The sequence below is a fragment of the Dendrobates tinctorius genome, unplaced genomic scaffold, assembly GCF_039654945.1.
Source record: "Dendrobates tinctorius isolate UK_male_01 unplaced genomic scaffold, ASM3965494v1 ptg000143l, whole genome shotgun sequence".
Classification (NCBI taxonomy): domain Eukaryota; kingdom Metazoa; phylum Chordata; class Amphibia; order Anura; family Dendrobatidae; genus Dendrobates; species Dendrobates tinctorius.
The window spans coordinates 12181233-12204522 of NW_027361810.1; the positions used below are offsets into that span (position 1 = coordinate 12181233).

The 23290-nt window shown below is 42.3% G+C and overlaps 1 protein-coding gene and 1 long non-coding RNA gene across 3 annotated transcripts in view; one reads left to right on the forward strand and one right to left on the reverse strand.

Annotated features, from left to right (window-relative positions):
- Positions 1–22518, forward strand: part of LOC141049240 (uncharacterized) — a 32066-nt gene extending 9548 nt beyond the window's left edge. The window contains exon 2 of the long non-coding RNA XR_012220300.1: positions 21934–22518. This is a non-coding gene — a long non-coding RNA (uncharacterized lncRNA). The remainder of the gene's footprint in view (positions 1–21933) is intronic.
- On the reverse strand, positions 7833–22446 carry DES (desmin). 2 transcript variants are annotated; one of them, XM_073545459.1, is made up of 10 exons: positions 21914–22446; positions 14501–14561; positions 14233–14328; positions 13982–14143; positions 13755–13880; positions 13141–13361; positions 12593–12636; positions 12399–12481; positions 9109–9141; positions 7833–8136 (listed from the first exon to the last, which is right to left on the reverse strand). In XM_073545459.1, the coding sequence occupies exons 1-9, from the start codon at positions 22444–22446 to the stop codon at positions 9136–9138; spliced, it is 1332 nt and encodes a 443-aa protein (XP_073401560.1). In that variant the 3' UTR covers positions 7833–8136; positions 9109–9135. The 2 variants fall into 2 exon arrangements, with proteins under 2 accessions (XP_073401560.1, XP_073401559.1); XM_073545458.1 differs by lacking the exon at positions 9109–9141.
- Positions 22519–23290: the final 772 nt, after the last annotated feature.

Here is a 23290-nt window from a genome sequence, read left to right on the forward strand (position 1 = left end):
TCAATTCCAGCCAAAAATGTCAAATAGCGCTGCTTCCCTTCCGAGCTCTGCCATGCGCCCAAATAGTGGTTTACCCCCACATGTGGGGTATCAGCGTACTCAGGACAAATTGCACAATAACTTTTAGGGTCCTGTTACCCTTGGAAAAATAAGAATTGAGGGTGAAAAGATCATTTTTGTGGAAAAAATATGATTTTTTAATTGTACGGCTTTATGTTATAAACTTCTGTGAAGCCCTTTGGGGTTCAAAGTTCTCACCACACATCTAGATAAGTTCCTTAGGGGGTCTAGTTTCCAAAATGGTGTCATTTGTGGGGGGTTTCCACTGTTTTGGTACATCAGGGGTTTTCCAATCGCGACATGATGTCCGATCTCAATTCCAGCCAAAAACGTCAAATGGCGCTGCTTCCCTTCCGAGCTCTGCTATGCGCCCAAATAGTGGTTTACCCCCACATGTGGGGTATCAGCGTACTCAGGACAAATTGCACAATAACTTTTAGGGTCCTGTTACCCTTGGGAAAATAAAAATTGGGGTGAAAAGATCATTTTTGTGGAAAAAATATGATTTTTTAATTGTACCGCTGTACGTTATAAACTTCTGTAAAGCCCTTGTGGGTTCAAAGTTCTCACCACATATCTAGATAAGTTCCTTGGGGGGTCTAGTTTCCAAATTGGGGTCACTTGTAGGGGGTTTCCACTGTTTAGGTACATCAGGGACTCTCCAAACGTGACATGGCGTCCGATCTGATTCCAGACAATTTTGCATTGAAAAAGTCAAATGGCGCTCCTTCCATTCTGAGCTCTGCCATGCGCCAAAACAGTCGTTCCCCCCCACATATCAGGTATCAGCGTACTCAGGACAAATTGCACAATAACTTGTCCAATTTCTCCTGTTACCCTTGGTAAAATAAAAAAAATTGAACCTGAAGTATTTTTTTTGTGAAAAAAAGTTAGATGTTCATTTTTTTTTAAATATTCAAAAAAATTCCTGTGATGCACCTAAAGGGTTAATAAACTTCTTGAATGTGGTTTTGAGCACCTTAAGGGGTGCAGTTTTTAGAACGGTGTCACTTTTGGGTATTTTTTATCATATAGACCCCTCAAAGTGACCTCAAATGTGATGTGGTCCTAAAAATAAAATGGTGTTGTAAAAATGAGAAATCGCTGGTCAACTTTTAACCCTTATAACTTCCTAACAGAAAAAAATTTTGGTTCCAAAATTGTGCTGATGTAAAGTAAACATGTGGGAAATGTTAGTTATCAAGTTTTTTGTGTGCTGTATCTCCGTAATTTAAGGGCATAAAAATTCAAAGTTGGAAAATTGCGAAATTTTCAAAATTTTCGCCAAATTTCCGTTTTTCCCACAAATAAACGCAAGTTATTTGAATGAAATTTTACCACTAACATGAAGTACAATATGTCACGAGAAAACAATGCCAGAATCACCAGGATCCATGGAAGCGTTCCAGAGTTATGACCTCATAAAGGGACAGCGGTCAGAATTGTAAAAATTGGCCCGGTCATGAACGTGCAAACCACCCTTGGGGGTGAAGGGGTTAATCCATGTCAACTGGCTGCAAGTGTGATTTAGTTATTGCCAACACCTGTTAGGTGCCACAGGTAAGTTACAGGTGCTGTTAATTACACAAATTAGAGAAGCATCACATGATTTTTCGAACAGTGCCAATACTTTTGTCCACCCTCTTTTTTATGTTTGGTGTGGAATTATATCCAATTTGGCTTTAGGACAATTCTTTTTGTGTTTTTTCATTTAAGACAAATTAAATGAAGATAATAATAACAAAGAATTTGTGTTTGCAATCATTTTCAGGAAGAAACTAAGTATTATCTGACAGAATTGCAGGGGTGTCAATACTTTTGGCCACAACTGTTTGGAGCCTTCACTAATGGGAAAAAAAAGAAAACCAGTGCGGTAAAAACCAGACACTGAAATCCATTGGAAATGGGGCAAAGGAAGGCAATGAGTTTTATATACAGTAAGGGCAGATTCCGCCTTGTTTCTCCATTGAAGATGCTACGATGAGGAGGAGGATGTGCCGGGGAGTTGTGACCCAGGGGTGCCTGACACCAATATAAATGAAAAGTCACCATTTGTGGAGATCCTGATTTTGGCTTCTAAATACTGATGTAAAATACTGACCAAACACTGATAGTGTGACCGTGGCCTTAGATAGGGGCTGGGGTGACGCTACCGTATAAAAAATCTGTCCGATGTTGATCCAGAAAAGTAGAAAGAGTGTCATACGAGTACAATGCAACATTTTTTCACCTAGCATTTGTATGCAAAGCATTTTTAACGTCAACTTTTACATACAGTAGTTATCTGTGTCATATAAAGCCAGTTTACAAACTAATAAAGCAATCTTATATACAGAGATAGATTAATAGATAAATAAGAGATGGATAGACAGATAATAGACAGATGATAGATAGATAGCCGTGAGCTTGTGTTATTATTCTGGGAAGGGGCCAATATCCTTGGATCTTTCCAACCTGTTAATATCAGCTCGCAGCTGTCTGCATAGTCTTACTGGTTATTAAAAAGAGGGGACCCAAAGTGATGTGGGATGCCCCTATTTTTAGGCCTAAATGTGTTACTTTTTTACCCCAATGCGTTTGTAGACTTTAGAAAACAAATTCCTATATTTTCTTTTAAAAAATCTAAAATTTCAGCGATATCATCTTGAACTGCTGTTATCAATGAGGAGGGGGAAAACAGGATAAAGAAAGGGGCTTCCAATTAAATTCACATTAACACCTTAACGATCACCGATACGCCTTATAACTGCGGCAGTTAAGGGTATTTAAACCACAGCACCGCTTTTTAACGGCGCTGATGTTTAAGGTTATAGCGCCTCCCAGCGTCGGAATTTCTCCGGGGTCTCAGCTGCCTGGGGTAGTAGAGAACCCAGAGAACATGATTCGGGTCGGTTTTTACCAACCCCGATGTTGCGATCGCAGTTATTAACGGTATAATGGCGACCAAAAAAAAGTCCAATTTGCCATTTAATTTCTCCTCTGATGTGATCGCACATCAGAGAAGAGAGAAATAAGGTCCCCCAATCAGCCCCCCTGGTACCTCCTTCGTCCCTGCAAGCCCCCCTGAAGTCCCCTGGGCCGCCGGCTTCTTCTGGGAGAAAATGGCGGGCGCATGCGCAGTGTGCTCGCCGAGATCTGCCAGCCAGCACCTGGCAGCAATAGATTTTTTCCTTTTGGTTTATGTTGATGAAAATGAAAAAATAGTAAATCAAACGCCCCTGTATCATCCTCTTAGTTAGGGAAAAATAAAATAAAAAAAGCATTTATTTCCATTTTCCCATTAAGGTTAGAGTTGGCCTAAAGTGATTTGGGCTAAAGCTAGGGTTAGGTTTGGGGCTAAAGTTAGGGTTGGGACTAGGGTTAGGGGTGTGTTAGGGTTAGGTTTGTGGTTAGGTTTATGGTTAGGGTTGGGGCTAGGGTTAGTGTTGGGATTAGGGTTGTGGTTAGAGTTATGGTTGGGATTAGGGTTAGGGGTGTGTTAAGGTTAGGTTTGTGGTTAGGGTTATGGTTATGGTTGGGGTTAGGGTTGGGGCTAGGGTTAGTGTTGGGATTAGGGTTGTTGTTAGGGTTATGGTTGGGATTAGGGTTAGGGGTGTGTTAGGGTTAGGTTTGTGGTTAGGGGTGTGTTAGGGTTAGGTTTGTGGTTAGTGGTTAGAGTTGGGGCTAGTGTTAGGGTTGGGATTAGGGTTACAGGTGTGTTGGGGTTAGGGTTGGGATTAGGGTTAGGGGTGTGTTAGGGTTAGGCTTGTGGTTAGTGTTATGGTTAGGGTTGGGATTAGGGTTAGGGGTGTGTTAGGTTTATGGTTAGAGTGATGGTTAGAGTTGGCTCTAGGGTTGGGGTTGGGATTAGGGTTAGGAGTGTGAGAGAGTTAGGTTTGTGGTTAGGGTTATGGTTAGGGTTGGGATTAGGGTTAGGGGTGTGTTGGGGTTAGGGTTGGAGTTAGAATTGGGTGGTTTCCACTGTTTAGGTACATAAAGGATCTCCAAACCTTGAAAAAGTCAAATGGTGCTCCTTACTTTATATGGGTTGAACTAGATGGACTTAAAGTATTCCTTCAACCTTAATAACTATGTCACTATGTTACTGGGTTCCCTTCTGAGCTCTGCCGTGCGCCCAAGTATTGGTTTACCACAACATATGGGGTATCGGCATACTCAGGACAAATTGCACAACAACATTGGGGGTCTAATTTCTCCTTTTACCCTTGGGAAAATTAAAAATTTTTGGCCGAAAAGAACATTTTTGTGGAAAAAATATGATTTTTTATTTTCACGGCTCTACGTTATGAACTTCTGTGAAGCACTTGGGGGTTGAAAGTGCTCACCACACATCTAGATAAGTTCCTTGGGGGTCTAATTTCCAAAATGGTGTCACTTGTGGGGGGTTTCCACTGTTAAGGGAGATCAGTTGCTATCCAAACACGACATGGCGTCCTCTCTCATTTCCAGCCAATTCTGCATTGAAAAAGTCAAACGGCGCTCCTTCCCTTCCGAGCTCTGCCGTGGTTTACTCCCACATATGGGGTATCAGCGTATTAAAATTGCACAACAAATTTTTTGGTTCATTTTTTCTTTTTACTTTTGTGAAAATAAAAAAAACTGGTTCTGAATTAAAATGCTTGTGAAAAAAAGTTAAATGTTCATTTTTTCCTTCCACATTGCTTCAGTTCCTGTCCGGTGAAGCACATAAAGGGTTAATTAACTTCTTGAATGTGGTTTTGAGCACCTTGAGGTGGTGCATTATTTAGATTGGTGCCACTTTTTGGTATTTTCTCTACACCCCTCAGTGACTTCAAATGTGAGGTGGTCCCTAAAAAAATGGTTTTGTAAATTTTTTTGTAAAAATGAGAAATCGCTGGTCAACTTTTAACCCTTATAACTTCCTAACAAAAAAAATTTTGTTTCTAAATTGTGCTGATGTAAAGTAGACACATGGGAAATGTTATTTATGTGTCACATATCTTTCTGATTTAAGGGGATAAAAATTAAAAGTTTGAAAATTGTGAAATTTTAAATATTTTCGCCATATTTCCGTTTTTTTCATAAATAAACGCAATTCATATCGAAGAAATTGTACCACTAACGAAGTACAATATGTCACGAACAAACAATCTCAGAATCAGCGGGATCCGTTAAAACATTGCAGAGTTATAACCTCATAAAGTGACAGTGGTCAGAATTGTAAAAATTGGCCCGGTCATTAAGCTGCAAATTATCTCTGTCACTAAGGGGTTAATTAAAATAGTGGCCAAAACACCAACCTGGAGACTGCAGAAGGGAAGGGAGCACGCCTGCAGGAAAAAATTCATGAAAACTTTTCTAAAACAAAAGCTGCAGACCTGCAGAGCGAAAACTGAGCACTAGAGGGCGCAACTGGGCAACATCAGCGTTAACTGGGAATGCTGGATGTCAGTAGTGTGATTGCTGCTCTGTTTGCAGCCACCAGACTGGGGTGCCAAGGGCCCACCAGTAACATTGACTTTGTGGGGGGCCACTTTTCACCTGCATTCAAATATTACACTATCCTCATTCACAAATTTACCTCTATCTCTATATAATAATAAACTGGATAGTTTGGTGAATGAGTGATGATATACTGCATTTTTCTGTAAAGAGTGAATCAAATGAATTATGCCAAGTATTGACCATACAATGGGGTAGGGGGCCCAGATAAGCACAGGGGCCCACCGGGGGATTCCCCTGTTACCCTGTGGGCCAGTCTGAGCCTGGGAGCCACTATGACTCCAAAGGGTATGTGCAGACAATCCGGATCTGGACATAGGCGGATATACTGTACAGAAGCAGTCCCCCACACATAAAGATTTTACCTACAACCTGCTACTTTCTGACCTTTGTGCACATTTATATGTGTATGCTAGATAAGTGGGAATCCCCTGTTTGATGTCCTTGATCAGTTTGGAATCCTCATCTTGACACAGGAGGCTGTGCAGTGTAGTGACCTCCTTGCTTGTCCATGATGGGACCCTTGTAGAGTAGTGGTGGTGGGCAGGGTGCCAATGAGGGTGAGGGTCTTGATAAAAGCAGCTGTGGTCATTGGCAGCCGCCTTCCCCTCCCTTCCCCGGTTGCCGCATCCTCCGTGATCACAATCATTATACCAGAACATCATTATGGTATCAAGTTTCTTAAACCAAGATAGAAGTGTCTGGCCCATTTTATGACCTTTGGGCCCTTTCTTCGCCCTCCTGTTTGGATGTTGGTCCACTAAACACAAAAAGGGAATGGGTCTTACCTTACCGGGCCCCATTCCTCTAAGGGCCCCACAGCAGCGCCATTCTCTGCCTCTATGGTGCATGCACCCTTGCACTCCTTACTGTCTCCTGGGTCTATAACTTTTGGTAATTTCTATCTCCAAGTTTTCAAGATGTTCGAAGAGAAATCTAGCTGGAGTCGCCCTTTAAACCAGTTTTCCACACTTCTCCAGAAGAAATAACAGAGGCAGATACAGTGATCGGAAGATCGATACATTTATTCATGTACACTATGTATAAGTATTGTGTATTGTGTGTGTGTCGTGCATGGAAACTTGGCTACTCGCCTGCCAAAACAGCACCACCCATGTCCACAGGTTGTGTGTGGTATTGCAGCTGAGTGTTAATGTATTTAAGTGCAGCTGATCTGCAGTACCTGGCACATCCTGATGACCAGGGTGGCATAGTTTCTGGCAGGAAGCAATCATATTGTTCTAATTTCTTTCAAATTATTAAACATGCCTTACTATCAGACCACATTCAACTTCCATTTTCTTTAGCAGTGTCACTTGTAGTGAGACTACTACTCTCAGCAGACTGGGGGAATATGTCATTGATCTAGTGCGGTGATCTCCATCCTGTCGCCCCCCCCAGGTGATTTGTAACTACACCTCACAGCATGCTCTGATGGCTTGGCATGGTCAGGGTTGTAGTTTCTGCACAGCTGGAAAGCCGGAGACCATTGATGTAGAGCAGTAAAGAAGAATAGATGTTCTCTTCCAACCACATTCGGCTTCAGTGTTGCCAGTCACATCCATTATCCGGTTTATCTACTAGATACAGTGTTAGGACTACTGTACATTGTAATCCATCTCATTTACTGTACATAACTTTAAATTCCCTGGCTTTGTGTCTGCGCACTTGTAAATATTTATTTTAGTCTAAAAAATGTGAGTAAAATAAATAAATGAAATTAAACTGCAGCAAGTACTATGGTGCAATACACGTGACCAGCCACTAGGTAGCGCTATAAAGTATTCTATTTTTCTGGAAGTGCATAGATATAGCTGAATGTTTTGAGGTCCAAACACTAAATATGTAAGATCACCCATTTTCCATGTGCCATTTGTAACACTGTTGATTCCTCTTGCGGCAAGAAAGACCTTTGTGCTGCCAGACACAGGAGCTGGGGTACAACAGGCTGCTGCATCTGCATCTTGGGGCAAATATGGTGCTGTAATGTCTATGGCTCTCCAGCTGTTGGGATACTACAAGTCCCAGCATGCCATAGTATTCTGCAGATTCTTGGGACTTGTAGTATCCCAACAGTTTATTAAATAATATCCAATTGGAAGAATCTCTCAGGGACCCAGAAACAATAAAATAATGGAAAAGGGAACCATAATTGCAAAAAAAAAGCAGGTTTAGAATTTTCAGTGGCAGGGTAATGTGACCCCACAAATGGGAAGATGAGGTCAAGTAGAGTGGGGTCCATCACTGGGATTAGCGCAGACACGATCATGGTGGTTGTGTTCCCTGGGAAATGAATGGGAATGCCATGGTTTGTGAAAGTGTTGGTTACTTTATTTCTCTTGAAATGATGAGAAACCTCCATAAGGGCCATTTGTTCTCCAGGAGGTGGGGGGGAAAGGTGGCCTAAACACACCGGGGGCCCCTGGCAGTCCATGATTTGGGGGAGAAGCAGTGACGTGTGGTGGAGATGTGTGGTGAGGATACAGCATGAGATGGCCTAGGTCCAGCAGGGTTTTGCTCAGGCTGTGCTCTGTGGTCATTCCTTCGGGGTGTCCATCTTCATGGGACCGTTCACAGGACCTCTTGATGCTGCTGGGAAGCCTCACTGACAATCTGCGGATGCAAATGGAAAATGTCAGTATTGCTGCAGGGAACATGGGAAGAAGAACCCAAATATGCTGTTAGGGGTCTCTAGGAAATTAGTGGGGTATCCTAGTGCAGGTCCCCATCTATTAGACTCGTCTATAGTGTCTATTATTTGAGAGGTCTTAGCATTGCTTAGACAGTCTGGTGATTACAATGATGGCAGCAAGGTGGCGCTGCAGGAGATTTGCACAATATGGTTTCAAGTTCAATCAACGATTACCACTGATCACTGGAGGGTTTATAAGTAGGACACCCTGTGATTATGATGGGCTCCTTGTAACAAAAATGAATTGTCCGCGGAAGAAAATTCTGTCCAAGCGCAATCCGTGTGAATTTGTCATTTTTTTTTATTTTCAATACTTATTACATTAGTAGTAAACTTGTGCAAGTGCAAAATAGTGGCCAGCATGATAGAAGATGGGAAAGCCTAGTCCTAGGCAACAATGGTCCAGTGATGTCCAGTCATGAGGGATATGCAGGATCAGACTGTGGTTACTTGGCGCCAACCAAATGAAATTATTGTGGGATCATCCTCTATACAAAATCTAGGCACCTGGGATCATATATACAGTATATAGCTTGGGCCCAATGAGGGCGGGTGGGTCTGTCAAACCCTGGTAAAATGTAATATCTCAATGATCTGTAGAAAAACCCTGTTGCTGAGGATCATTCCTTAAAAAATGCAGACGTAAAGCATTATATTGCCACAGGCATCATTGGACCACTGTCATCTGCGGAGATTCTGACCAGACAGCCATAGAGGAGCAGTGCATGTGTGGAGGGTTAGGTATGGGGATGCACAATGATCTACAATAGTAAAATACATACAAGGTGGAAAGTGGTGAACAGAGTGCAGAACCTCTAATGAGTGACAATCGAAACGTGATGTGGCCAAAAAAAGTAGAGGCAAGAAGAGGAAAGTGCCCAAGTGCGACTTACCAATGCTCCAGAGGAACCATAAGGTGCTCAGTTCTGCTGGGGCAATGAGAAGTATGTGTGTGTATTACTAACGTCTCTACAGAGAAAGTAGACCGATGATAGAAAGAGCACTATTCTGCATTACTGATTGCTCCTCTATTTCCATGCCTGCTGAAGGACATAGGGAAAATCTATGTACATTTATAAGGATCCATGCACATGGCCATATTACAAGTCCATGTTGTACTATATCATCCTTAGTTATACTGTTTATTGAAGCACATAGTGTCTAATGGTTTGTGTCATTGGGTGCCTCAGCATCCAGAATTAAGACATTTCAATCAGCTTGTTATATAAGTCCCACATCACCACACTTATGTATCCTGAGAAAACACTTTGTGTCATTTGTTTGTTTGAACCTGTTTGTAGGAGAGACTGACAATATGACCACAAAACTTTTTTAACATTATACTGAATGTGGAAAGGGAACATCTACAATCTGAACAAAGGAGCATGGAGCAAATTATAGTTGGGGTTCATCATGAGCCCATTACGGTCCCACTGAGATTGTCATAGCCCCATCAGCAGCACCAGTGAAATGAATATACTGTATATTTTATGAGGGTCAGTGAATACGGCCACATTACACATTCATATTGTACTTATCTGTAGGTTCTTGTTCTAGTACATGAAGACACCATATGATGGTTGACAAACTGTCTGAGTGTGCATTGAGCGTATATATTAGCTAAACATGAGATGGCATGATATACAAATCATCTAGTTAAGTGAGTCCACAGCACTTGAGATCAGACTTGTGTCACCTGTTTCTTTCCCTGTTCGTAGGACAGAAGGTATAATAACTCTCAACTTTGTGACTAGAGGAGGAGAGTGTACAAATTAAGAAAGGAGTAAGGAGCAAACTATAGTTTGAGTTTGCTATTACCCCATGGCGGTCCCCATAAGTTTATAATAGAGTCCATAGCAGTCCCTGTGTGATATTTGAGCTTTTACTTTGTGCCATTTCCATATGATGCAATGTGGCAGGTTGACTCTTTTTGAGGCGGACGTACACTACATATTTCATCCCTTGTTGTAAATGTCTATCTCTTACTGGAGTTCAGCTGTTGTGCCTTTACTTTTAGAAACTCTTAGGGAGCAGCTGTTGTATTCTCTCCATGTCAGAGAGCGTTGCGGTGGAGTATTTGAAGCCCTTTCCGTGTGTCCCCATGTATATTCAGCAGTGACTATAAAAAGCAGGATGAGACCATGTAACTGAGCCGACATGAGTGACTCAACAGAAGGTCCAGCTTTAGACCATAGCAAATAATTGTAGATTCAAACCTGAAAACGTCTGTGAAACATTTAGAGAAGGGGTACAGAAAGTAGCAAATAGGGCACAATATATGTTTTTTAGTAATGGGACAATGTTAACCGTTGAGTTAAAAGTGAACTGATCTTGCATAATTTTTGATGACGTTACTGTTAAAGAGGATTATAAAATCTCTATTCGCATTCCTCATTAGGGTATTCTAGGTAATTAGAAGGGGTCCTAGTTTAGGATTTCTATGGCTAAGTTCACACTGGGCTTTTTTGCTGCTTTTTTTAGTGCAAATTTTCAGCTGCATTTTACAGTACCAGCAAAGTCTATGAGATTTCAGAAATCTCATGCACACACATTGTTTTTTTTTTGTCATCAGTATTTTTGGCTTTGCATGTTTGTTTGTTTTTTTTGCGCAATTGAGTATGTCACTTCTTTCACGGTTTTTCCAGCGCTTTTCACCCACTGAATTAAATAGGCGGTGAACAAACGCTGAAAAAAAAATCACCAAAAACGCAATTATCAAGATTTTACTGCGTTTTTTTTGTGCCAAAATCTGATTCTATGGAATAGGACTTTTTTTTTTTTCGACACTAAACTTTATCAGCATGCATAAGAGAGAAATCTAGCATGCCAAAACTGCAGCAAAAAAAACACATAAAAAGGGAGCAAAACAACACAAGAAAAACCTGATTTTTTCCTGCAACTTCTTTCCTGTCAAGAGATCAGGTTTTGCTGCAGAAAAAAAAACGCTGAAAAAATGCCTTTTGTGAACTTACCCTAAAAGATCTGTCTTTGCTGCTTTCAAGTGCTATCCATGGATTATAACTAACTAAATAGCCAAATATTTTCCACCATTCAGGCACGTTTTCAGCACTTTTTCAGTAATTTTTCAATATTTTTCTTGTTAGGTGATGTAAATAATATTTTTCTCTTTTTCATGATAGTTTGATGTCATTTTTAGATTCATACTTCTTTATATTATGCTCATAAATGTAAAGAAAAAATAAAGGAAACTTCTTTAACTCTTAAGTAATCTTACATTTTAATGGTAGTATTGACCAATCATGTCACAGCTCTGATGTAATTCCCTGCCATATATATAATAAATCTCCCCATTAAAGAGCAGTTTTTTGGGGGGGATGGTCATTGTAGGTCAGTCGTACCCTACCATCCGACCATATTTAATGTGATGCTTACTGAAAGTTTCCATGTGCCATCAATCTGATCTTCATGATGGGAATAATAATTCAGATTACCGATCACAAAGCTGCTATCATGAATATGATTTCTAGATCGCAGGCTCGCGAGTCGCAACTCCCATTCCGTTCGTTTCTTGGCTGACATTGAGTCCAAGCATTGCTGCCAAGTTTCCAAAAGTAGTTTTGGAAAAATAGTTAATTCCGGAGACAAAATTCTATAAATGATGTGTGAAGAGCTGCAGCTTCTGTGGGAAATCAGGGAGATTTCCGGTGAAACGTTCTGTAAGGGTAGAGGCATTTCTTCATGGGGCAGCTTTCTAGGCACACGTTGTATTATATGAGCAGTGCAGATTTCTTATTACATAACATAGGAGTCACACATTGTATGAGAAGAGAGGTTTTGCATTTCGTAGCAGTTTTTTACTCATTCTTATGAGATGGGGACGTTTGTGGTTATGAAGGAGTGATAGGGGCAGCTTTTGGGTATGACAGGGGACATGATAGTGGTTATTTTCTAGTATTAAATTGTTGTGTTCTCATATGGGATTACTGGGCAGCACGGTGGCTCAGTGGTTAGCACTGCTGCTTTGCAGCGCTGGGGTCCTGGGTTCCGATCCCACCAAGGACAACGTTTGCAGGTTTGTGTTTGTGTGGGTTTCCTCTGGGTTCTTTAGTTTCCTCCTACACTCTAAAGACATACTGATAGGGAAGATTGTGAGCCCCAATGGGGACAATGACTGTAAAGTGCTGCGGAATAGTTATCTCTGCCCATGTCATCGTGTTCTCACCTCTCCATCTCGTGTCTCAATGGTTTTGATCATGACAGTTTTCTTGGTGTGGACTTCAGATGATCTCTGCTCTGGGCTTGTCTCTGCCAAAAAAAATAGGCAATGTCACTAATGAAAATCACTGGACGGAGACACCAATGAATTCTTCCATTCAGACAGATATTCGTCCTGTTACATTATACCATAAGCCTCACCTCTGAAGCTCAGCGCTGAATACGTCTGGATAGGGAGAGTGATCCTAAAATAACAAAATATCACCTAGTTATTAAAAGCCTGGGATTAACCGTTCTTCACCACATTATTATTCGTCTATAATATTGAAATATATATATAAAAAATCAGATATTCAGTGCTTAGCATTAATCCATCTTTTGCAATTGAATTGCTTTATTAGTGGTCTTTGGAATAAATACTCTTTCAATCTGATATAATTAATTTGCATTAATAAGTAGTACAGTATTATAGACAAAATTATCTACAATATTACAACGGTAACTAATGAGTATAAGACTAGGGGAAGGGAACTTACAGTAGTAGCACCACTCCAGAGCTGTAATAAAGAAAATGCTGGAGTGGTGCTTTAAATGGTCCCTGAGTATGGAGATTCGAAATTCTCCAGATTTTACCAAAACGAGGAAAAAAATGGAAAAAATGTCATCAAATATCTACGGACATTGTGTGTTTGGTTCTTTGGATTAGTAGACAAATTTGTAATTATTAGTGGTGCCTCCGGCCTCCTCACCTGCTCTCCTCTCCTTCCAGAAGTTTGCGGTATGTGGCAATCTCAACGTCCAATGCCATCTTGACATTCAGCAGATCCTGATACTCGCGGAGGTGCCTTGCCATTTCATCTTTCAAGTTACGGATTTCTTCCTCTAGCCGGCTAATGCTATCTTGGTATCCAGCCGCTTCTCCGGCAAATCTTTCCTCCAAGTCTCGCATCTGGCGCATCAGGGAATCATTCTAAAAAAAAAATTAAGAGTCACAAGGCATGAGATGATTGGCCAAGTTTCCGAGAAGGTCAGATGACAACCCACCATCACAAGTTTACAGGAACTTTATTACACATTCCATAGGTCATGTAAGGAAGAAATGAAATCTTGTAGGCATCATCATCTTTTCAAGAACCAAGGTTTGTAAATATTTTGCTGCAAGATTTGATACTCTAGTCCAGGGTTCCCCAACTCCTGTCCTCAAGGCCCACCAACAGATCATGTTTTCAGGATTTCCTTAGTATTGCACAGGGGATAATTGCTTCACCTGTGCAATACAAAGGAAATCCTGAAAACATGATCTGTTGGTGGGCCTTGAGGACTGGAGTTGGGGAACCCTGGACTAGTCTAGTCTGATACTTACAGTTCCCTTGAGGGCATCAATCTCACAGGTGTAGGACTGGATCTGGTGACGGTATTCCATCAGCTCCTGTTTGGACTGGCGGAGAGCATCATTGTTCTTCTGTGCAGCCTGGTTGAGGTCAGAAACCTGAAGGAAAAAGATATCGGTAGTGAGACTTCAACCAATGTTTTTTTTAACAGTATGAACACACCTAGAACTTAACTTTATGGACCAAGTGTGGACCTTACCTTGGACTTGTACCATTCTTCAGCTTCTGAAACATTCTTTGCAGCAATGTTCTCATACTGAGTACGGATGTCTCTGAGCGCTGCAGTCAAGTCTGGTTTGGACACGTCCATCTCTACCTGCACCTGCTGTTCTTGTAGTTGTGCCTGCAGCTCCCGAAGTTCCTGAGAAGATACAGTGGAACCTTCTTAATGACTAAGGCTGGCGAAAGAACTACGTTGGAGTCATGGAGTCCACTTCATGATCTGCTTACCTCCTCGTGAATCTTCTTGAGGAAAGCAATCTCTTCGTGCAGAGATTCAATCCTCCTCTCCAGATCGATCCTGGCCAGGGTGGCAGCATCAACATCCTGAAGAAGTAGAAGAAAAAAAAAATGTATTACCGTAAATCGGTAGGAAACAGAAATGAAAAAAATGGTGGGTTTACAGAAGTAGAGGGATTAGAGATAGAGAAGTGAATTATCTAAGGTCACATCACACACAGAAAAGATCGGAGGGTTAATCACCGGTAATACAACTTACAGATCTGAAGGCCGACAGGTTATTTTCGGCATCTTCCTTAAGCTGGATCTCCTCTTGCAGCCTGAAAAAGACAGATCAGAACGAACCGGTTACTAGGATAATAAATCAGTCATCTTATTCTTCACACTAGGATCTGTGTAACATGTGAAGGAAAAGATCAAGGGATCAAGGAACAAATCCATTCAGTAGATGGATAGATTATAGATTGATAGATAGAACTTGGCTGCTTCCATCACTGCCATAGGCTTTGACTGAAGAGGAAAGATCGATCTGAACTGTTGCTCCATTCAATCTACTCTCCATAGTCATTTGACTGGGGGGAAAGTGGGGTTCCTTATCTGACATTCAGTGTAGGTGGTCCAGTGGTCGAGCCCCAACTGATCTTACATTTATCACTTATCTAGAGGATAGTGTACAGTGGCTTGTAAAAGTTTGGGCACCCCTGGTCAAAATTACCAGTTAAGAAAGCTGAAAATGAAATTATCTAAAAAAAATCCTAAAGTTAAAGATGATACATTTCCTTTGTATTTTAGGTAAAAAAAAAGAAATATGTTGACTTTTTGTTTCTTTTAATTTTAAAAATTACAAATAGGAAAATGGGATGATGCAAAAGTTTGGGCACCCTTGGAGATTTGTGTGCTTACATAACTTTGACCAAGGTTTCAGAACTTAATTACCCTGTTGGGGTTATAGCTTGTTCACTATCATCATTAGGAAAGGCCAGGTGATGCAAATTTCCCAGCTTTATAAAAACCCAGCCTCCTCTAACCTTGTGCCAAAAAACAGCAGCCATTAGTTGTTCTAAGCAGCTGCCCAGCACTCTGAAAATAGTGGAGGCCCAAAAAGCAGGAGAAGGCTATAAGAAGATAGCAAAGCGTTTTCAAGTTGCCCTTTCCTCAGTTCGAAATGTAATTAAGAAATGGCTGTTACCAGGAACAGTGGAGGTCAAGATAAGATCTGGAAGACCAAGCAAAATTTCAGTGAGCTGCTTGTAGGATTGCTAGAGAGGCAAATCAGAACCCCTGCTTGACTGCAAAATACCTTCAGAAAGATTTAGCAGACTCTAGAGTTGACCAGGGGAGCACAAACTTTTACATGCCACTATACATAGTCCTTTGTACCGTAATTGTGATGTAATATTTAGCATTGATCCTGCGGTGAGGAAGCTGGTAATATGACGGACTGGCCAAATACAAAAGAACATAGATATTTTAGATGGATGCCCATGTCTTTTCTCCTATTAAGGCCATTGCAGACACTACTCCCCTTATTTTAGGAATGGGTATGAGCTCATGTGCCACAGCTCGTATATTCTGTCTGAGAATCTGGCCCCACTCGCCATGTAGGGAGCAGACCCAGACGCTTCCACTGTCTGCTCCCCTTCATCCTGACATCAGTGACCTGTGTCTGTTCTGCATAATGGGAAGGACATCCTTTATCGTCTGCAGAGCTTTAAAGAGACAGTACGCTTAAATTCACCAGCATTATAAGAGGTGGATAGCCGTCCCATACCAATGCATTGGAAATAAGGGTATTGGTTATGGTGAAAAGATTTTACTAGACTACCATCGGATCTCTAGTTTAGAGTGGCTCATAACAGGGAACAATAGGTTGTAGTCACCTGCATAGTCAATGAAGATGAGACCCCAGGATTGGTGGCCCTTTAACAGACTGTCTCATGTGACTTATGTGTCAGCTGTCTTGGTGAACCAACTGTCAGTGAGACACGAGCCAGCGGAGGTTGACATATATTTAGAGTTCACCGAGTTCGCGTTCTGCTTTATATTTTTCTTTCTCCCTCTACTATTTTTGATATATAAAACTCCCAAACTTTAATTTCGGAACCTTAAAAATATTTGCCCCATATGATGCCAACTGCCCCCAATCCTTGGGCAGGGCCGACTTTAGCGGCAGGTAGACTAGGCAGCTGCCTAGGGTCCCTGCTCCCCCAGGGGCCCCCATCCAGTGACGTGCAACTAATAGTGGCACACCACGCAGCCACTATGGGGCCCATGAGTCAGGGGGGCCCGCCCAGCAATAGCACAGATTCCCCCCCCCGCATTCAACTATATCGGCATCATTACGATACAGTTGAAAGCAATGATGGAAGAGAGAGCGTCAGATGACGTTCCCTCTCCCATCACTCCCCTCTGCCTCTGATGCTGCGGGTGCGCGATGACGTCACTTCATTGCACACCTGTGTGCCGGGCAGTGCAGCCGCTGAGAACAGAGCCGAGCCGGGAGCAGCGCGGGAAACAAGGAGGAGAGGTGAGGATTGTGTGTGTTATATTTAAAAAAATATCAGTGAGTGAATACTGGACTGTGTTGCTGAATTATATTCTCTGGGGGGGAGCTACCGGTACATTATATTCTATGGGGGGCTGTATTACATTCTGAGGGGGAGTTGCATCATACTCTATGAGGGGGCTACATTATTTTTAATGGGGAGGTGGGCTGTATTATATTCTATGGGGGCTACATTATATTCTATAGGGGGCTGTTTTATATTCTATGAGGGGGGTTGCATGATATTATATGAGGGGGCTATATTATAGTATTATGAGGAGGCTACATTGTATTCTATAGAGGGCTGCATTATATTCTATTGGGGGCAACATTATAATTTAAGGGGTGGCTTCATTATACTTTATGAAGGGGCAACATTATACTATATGAGGGGGCTACATTGTTTTCTATGGGGGCTGCATTATACTATATGAGGGGGCTGCATTATGCTCTATGTGGGGGGCTACATTATATTCTATGGGGGCTGCATTATAATATGAGGGGGCTGCATTATATTCTATGGAGGGGCTACATTATGTTATATGGCGGGGCTGCGTTATACTCTGAGGGGGCCACATTATATTCTGTGGGTGGCTGCATTCTCTGTGGGGTGGCTGCATTATACTCTGTGGAGTGGCTGCATTATGCTCTATGAGGTGGCTGTATTATACTATATATGGGCTGCATTATACTGTATTGAGGACTAGGGGGAATACATCATACTATATGAAGAACTATGTGGTGCATTATATTAAGGGAAGTGAATTGTACTACATGGAGGACTATGGGGTGCATTATACTATATGGAGCACTATGAGGAGTGTATTATACTATATGGAGGACTGAGTAGTGAAATTATACTATATGGAGGACTATGGGGAGTATATAATACTATATGGGGGACTATGAAGAGTGCATTATTCTGTATGGAGGACTATGAAGACTGAGTGTATCTTAATATATGGAGGACTATGAGGAGTGTATTATACTATATGGAGGACTATGGGGAGTATATAATACTATATGGAGGACTACGAACAGTGTATTATACTGTATGGAGGACTATGAAGAGTGTATTATACTGTATGGAGGACTATGAGGAGTGTATTATACTATATGGAGGACTATGGGGAGTATATACAACTATATGGAAGACTGATAAGTGTATTTTACTGTAAGGATGGCTATAGGGAGTGTGTTATACTAGATGGAGGACTATGGGGAACATTTTATTATATGGAGGACTATGGGGTGTTCATTATACAATATGGAGGACTGTGGTGCACATTATACCATATGGTGGACTATGGGGTGCATTATACTGAACAAGCAAAATGTTGCATATTCATCGAGTGATTGGATTGTTTATGCCGGAACAAAAATCATTGTTCTCAGCAGCACGTCGCCCGGTGAAAACTGCAGATATGCTGCTGATAACATGATACTGTATGGAGACAGATTGATCTATTAGTGATTGTTCTGTCCCATCATTATTCCTCCTCAGCCAGTGGAAAGAGGCCGGGAAACAAGCGAACAACTTCAATATTGTCGATCACACTCGTTTAGCGGCCTGAACTCAGCGCATGTAAATACAACCGAAATGTTTCTGTGTGATGTGCACATATGTTAGCATTTGGGGCCCCATTTTCAATTTTTGCCTAGGGCCCCACTTTGCCTAAAACCAGCCCTGTCCTTGGGGTTGCCCCAGCACTGTAAATACCGTTCAGCCTATGTACCATAAATTCCTGGCCGGTGTATTATCTGGCGGTGGCGCAGCAGTTGAAAGATGTGACAAATTTATTAGAGGTACGAGCCTTTTAATGAATTTGGTGCATCTTACTCCAGAGCTTCCCTCATTAAGGCTAGCGTGCAAAATGCAAGTGAGTCAGACACAAAGCATCTGAAAAAGCTTTTTTTAAATGTACCGTAACTAGTTTTTTACTGCACTTATACAAGTTTTGCTTGACGCTTTTCAAACTTAAGGGGAACCAGTCAGCGCTATATATCGACACCAGAGGTTGTGCAGGACAGGGCAGTGTGCGTGAATTGCAATGAAACCTCATCTGTTCCTAGATTAAGGCAAAATTTATAATTTACTAATATGCAAATTAGACTGCAAGTGCATCGGGGAGGCATATTGATGCACTTGCAGCCCATGGCTTCTCTTCACTTTCCTCCGCTGCTTTCTGTGTGTTGCCCAAATCCTTAGCCTTCTACTGTGCATGCACAATATTTCTCCAGTGATGTCACGCAGCAATTAACAATGTAGCACTGGAGGAAGTCATGGGCTGCAAGTGCACTGAAATACCTGCTGTGCACTTGCAGTCTAAATTATTATTTTTTTTGCCACAATGGAGTGACGGATTTCGACAAGACCGGTATCGTTGTAATTGTCACACGCATTATCTTGCACTGCCTCTGAAAATGTTGCGGACGTTCTCTTTAATAGAATTTGTTTTCATTCCCCTGTATGGGAAAATCCTTTGTATAAAGTACAGATAGATTTGCTAATCAGGTCTCTAGCAAAGTTTGGTGGGGATTTCTTTAATTGCAGAAATATTGAGGGTCACCTCGCTCTCCTAGTAACAGATGAAGGATCCAGATGAACGGAAAAATAGAATTTTCACCAACTTGATAAAAACATTGACTGACGGACTGATTTACACTGTATGTCAGCCTGTTGAGGGGGGAAATTTACAGTTTATGTCATTTCCAGCAAGTTTTGCAAATGTAGATTTTAAATGTCAAGTTGAACAAGTTTTAAAAGTAGAATGACCCAGTGACAAGTCCAGCTCCAAACTCCCCCATAATCAGATGCGATCGTGGCCGCTGGCCATGTGATTGTCTTACAGTGGCTTCTGTCATATTATATCGGGACACAAATAAAAAGTCGACTCCGCCAGACTGAGAGCCCGACTTTGTAAGCTCCGGCGCATAAAGGAAATTATGGCAAACATTCATTAAACTATGTGTTTGTTTAGATTATGCCAATTAAAGGTCATAATGGCTGAGTATATGTCACCCTGCCCTTTCACTGGGGCAGGAGTATAATATATGTGACCTTGGGGCGTCACATGAAATACGGCACCGGGCCAGAACACGCAGCTGTCCTTGGGACGACACATGGTGGCATTTAATGCATAGCAATTGTCAATGTGTCATGCCTGACCCTGCGGCGGTAAATCTGTTAGATGTAGCAGAGCTCAGTTTGTCACGTGTTATCTGATCTGTAGTGGGGATCCCTATGACGTGGCCGCTATTGGACCCCAATGGGCACGGTGCTTGGAGGGGTCCTGCAGACCTTGTCTTACTGGTCAGAATTCCCAACGATTGTGCTGTTACTATGACATACATTTACAGGGTGGAAAATCATTGTAAGACTTTGGGGCCGGTCCCCGCCGGCCAGGTTTGCTAGGTAAAACAATTGGTTAATCTCTGGCGGCCATACCTGTTATATTAGTGACATGTGTGAGCATTTATCCTGCATTTTGCTGCAGTCAATGTACATTTTGCATCTATAGTAGAAGCGGATGGCTGCCTGATATCTCCTGCACCGCTTACCCATGAAAAAAGGGGCAACGCTGGTGGGGTCTGCACACATTAGATCATGGCCGGCAACATTTGGATATAATTTAGATATTTCTGTAACTCTCATAGACCTCAATGGAGAGAATCTGAAACGTGCACCATTCAGTCTCTTCCTGCATGCGGACACTTTTGCATCTTCGCTACCTAAACAGGGGGCACGGGACATACAAAGGAATGTAATAAAACTCATTGTGATGCAGTATTAATTTAGATGAGGTCAGGTGATCCCTCAAAGCCAATCAGAGAGGAATGAAGCTATCCAACATACAACGTAGGCTTCCTATTGGCCGTTCTTTCTCATGCTTTACACTGCAGCGCTGATTGTTCAAATTGACTATGTATTTTCTTAAAATATGCAACTATTCAGATAAGCTATGAAATAACTGCACTGATCTATGAATTCTATCGTTATGCTCCTATACATTATGGAATGGACGAATCATGGGGGAAGTCATAATGTAAAATTATCGCTCTGTCAGGGCCTCAGATGAACAGGACGAGGAAGTCACTGCCACTGATATCTGTATCCGCTGCCGCATTCCTGGAAGGGTGAGGACCTTATATGGTGACTACAGAGATATGGACCATAGGTGAGGGGGGCGAGGAGCCGGCGAGGGGGGCGAGGAGCCGGGGCTGCAGAGATTCATGGACATTTGGGGTGGAAATAGCACTGATGGCGTATACGACAGCGAACAGGTAATGTTAACCCTTTACCGTCATAGTATAAATAGAAAAGACTAAATGCGAATGTACTGTTGGGTAGTTCTGTACGGAGATATAGCAGAGCTCAGACTGTCACTTCTACCTGATCATCAAAGATGAAGATGAAGTAAATGCTTCACCTTATATCGGGTCATGACCAACTCAGTTCTGCTTTTAAGTTCATATTTTTTCTCTTTTTTTTCAATATCAAGTTATAAATGTACCATAAAAGTACAAATGATGTCATATGCTTATAGTCAACCACCTCTTGCATCCATCCACCCATGTATGCATCCATCCACCCATGTATACATCAAACCACTCATCCACCCATCCATCCACCCATCCATCCATCCACCCATCCATCCACCCATTCATCCATTCATCTATCCACCCATCCATCCATCCACCCATCCATCCATCCATCAATCTATCTACATATCCACCCATCCATCCACCCATTTATACATCAAACCACTCATCCCATTCACGCATACATCCATTCACCCATTCATCCATCCATCCACCCACCCATCTATCCACACATCCATCCATCCACCCACCCATCATCCATCGATCCATCCACCCATCTGTCCACACATCCATCCACCCATCTATCTACATATCCACTCATCCATCCACCCACCTATCCATCCATTGATCCATCCACCCATCTATCCACACATCGACCCATGTATCTACACATCCACCCATCCATCGATCCATCCACACATCTATCCATCAATCCACCCTTCCATCCTTTCATCAATCCATTCACCCACCCACCCATCCATCCATCTCTTATATTGAGTCTTTCCTCCGACATCAGTCACTCACCTCTGTTTTAATTTCTGCAGGTCATCTGCTAGGTTGTCCCTCTCCACCTCCACCCGCGACCTCTGGCCGGTAATGATGTCCACCTGACGCCTCAGCTCCCTCATCTCCTCCTCGTACAGCTCGCTGATTCTCGTCGGCTCCTTTCCTTTCAGCCGGTTGACTTCGGCCACCAGGATTGCGTTCTGCTGCTCCAGGTAGCGCACCTTCTCAATGTAATTGGCAAACCTGTCGTTCAGTTCCTGCAGCTCCACCTTCTCATTGGTTCGGGTTTGGAGGAACTCCTGGTTCATCGCGTCTGCCAAGCTGAAATCCAGGACGTCATAGCTTGCTCTTACTGGGGCGAGCCTTGTGGACTTGAAACTGGAGAGACTTGGGACTGCGGAGGAACGGGACACCTGGTAGACTCTGGAGGAGAGGGAGCTGGCGGATCCCGCTTTAGATCCAAAGGAGGCTCTGGAGAATGATGGCGAGGCACCGCCGAAGGTGCGGCGGTAGGAAGACACCCGTTGACTGGAGGAGTATGACTGGCTCATGGTGGTGGTTGGCGTGCAGTTGCTTCGATGAGATGAGCCAAGAGGTCGGGCTCTGAATGGAAGCGGGCTAAATGGTCAAGACCGAAAGTTGGGATCTATTTGTACTGTATGTCCCTGACCAGTGTCATGAGACGCCTCCTCTCCCTCTCCAGTGCTCCCACCTCTTCCCCTAACACCCACCCCCTTATTCCATCCCATGCCGCAAGTAAGTATCATGTCTGATTGTCTTATGAACAGCTGCAATGTCTTCCCAGGCCCCTGAGAAGGAAAGGGTGACTCGAAAATCAGAGAAATGGAAACAGCTGACGTCCCCAAAAAAATAATTTAGAGCTTTACATAACTTTCAGTCCAACTTCAAATTGGACTGAAAGGGTTAACGAAAAGTTTCCACTGTTACAATGTATCTGGTTTTATTTGGAAACAGAGTATCCCCCTTGTAGTATACCACCTGCCCTTATCTGAGAAGCTCAATGCTATGTTTCCAAACTAGTATAGCCGATGTAGCAGAGCTGACCTCGTCCTTCACTCTTGGTGTTTTTAAGTTTTATGATCTGTCACAAATGATAAACCTACAGAACTATCGGGACTAATGACAATTATCATGGGGGGCATGATACAGACCTAAAAAAAGATTACCTCCATGATAAATTCATATGAAAGGTTTATTGTTGCATATTTTAATAGTATCTTATGATATTTACAGGTAAACATCAAAACAGCCTCTCTGTTCTGTATGTGTACCTATGACAACACTTCTTGTCCAGAGCCATGTAACTTATTATACTGGATATCCTATTAGAAGCTTTCTCCTACGACATGTTAGAAAAGTGAGAGAAGAAACCTT

Bases quoted from the DNA above. Each gene is read 5' to 3' on its own strand.
- DES (XM_073545458.1), bottom strand. From the start codon at position 22,446: ATGAGCCAGTCATACTCCTCCAGTCAACGGGTGTCTTCCTACCGCCGC. The intron at 13,362-13,754 runs GTAAGTATCAGA...TTTTTTTTTTAG, and splicing joins TTGATGCCCTCAAGGGAACT to AATGATTCCCTGATGCGCCA. The intron at 12,482-12,592 runs GTGAGGCTTATG...TTTTTTTGGCAG, and splicing joins TTCAGCGCTGAGCTTCAGAG to AGACAAGCCCAGAGCAGAGA.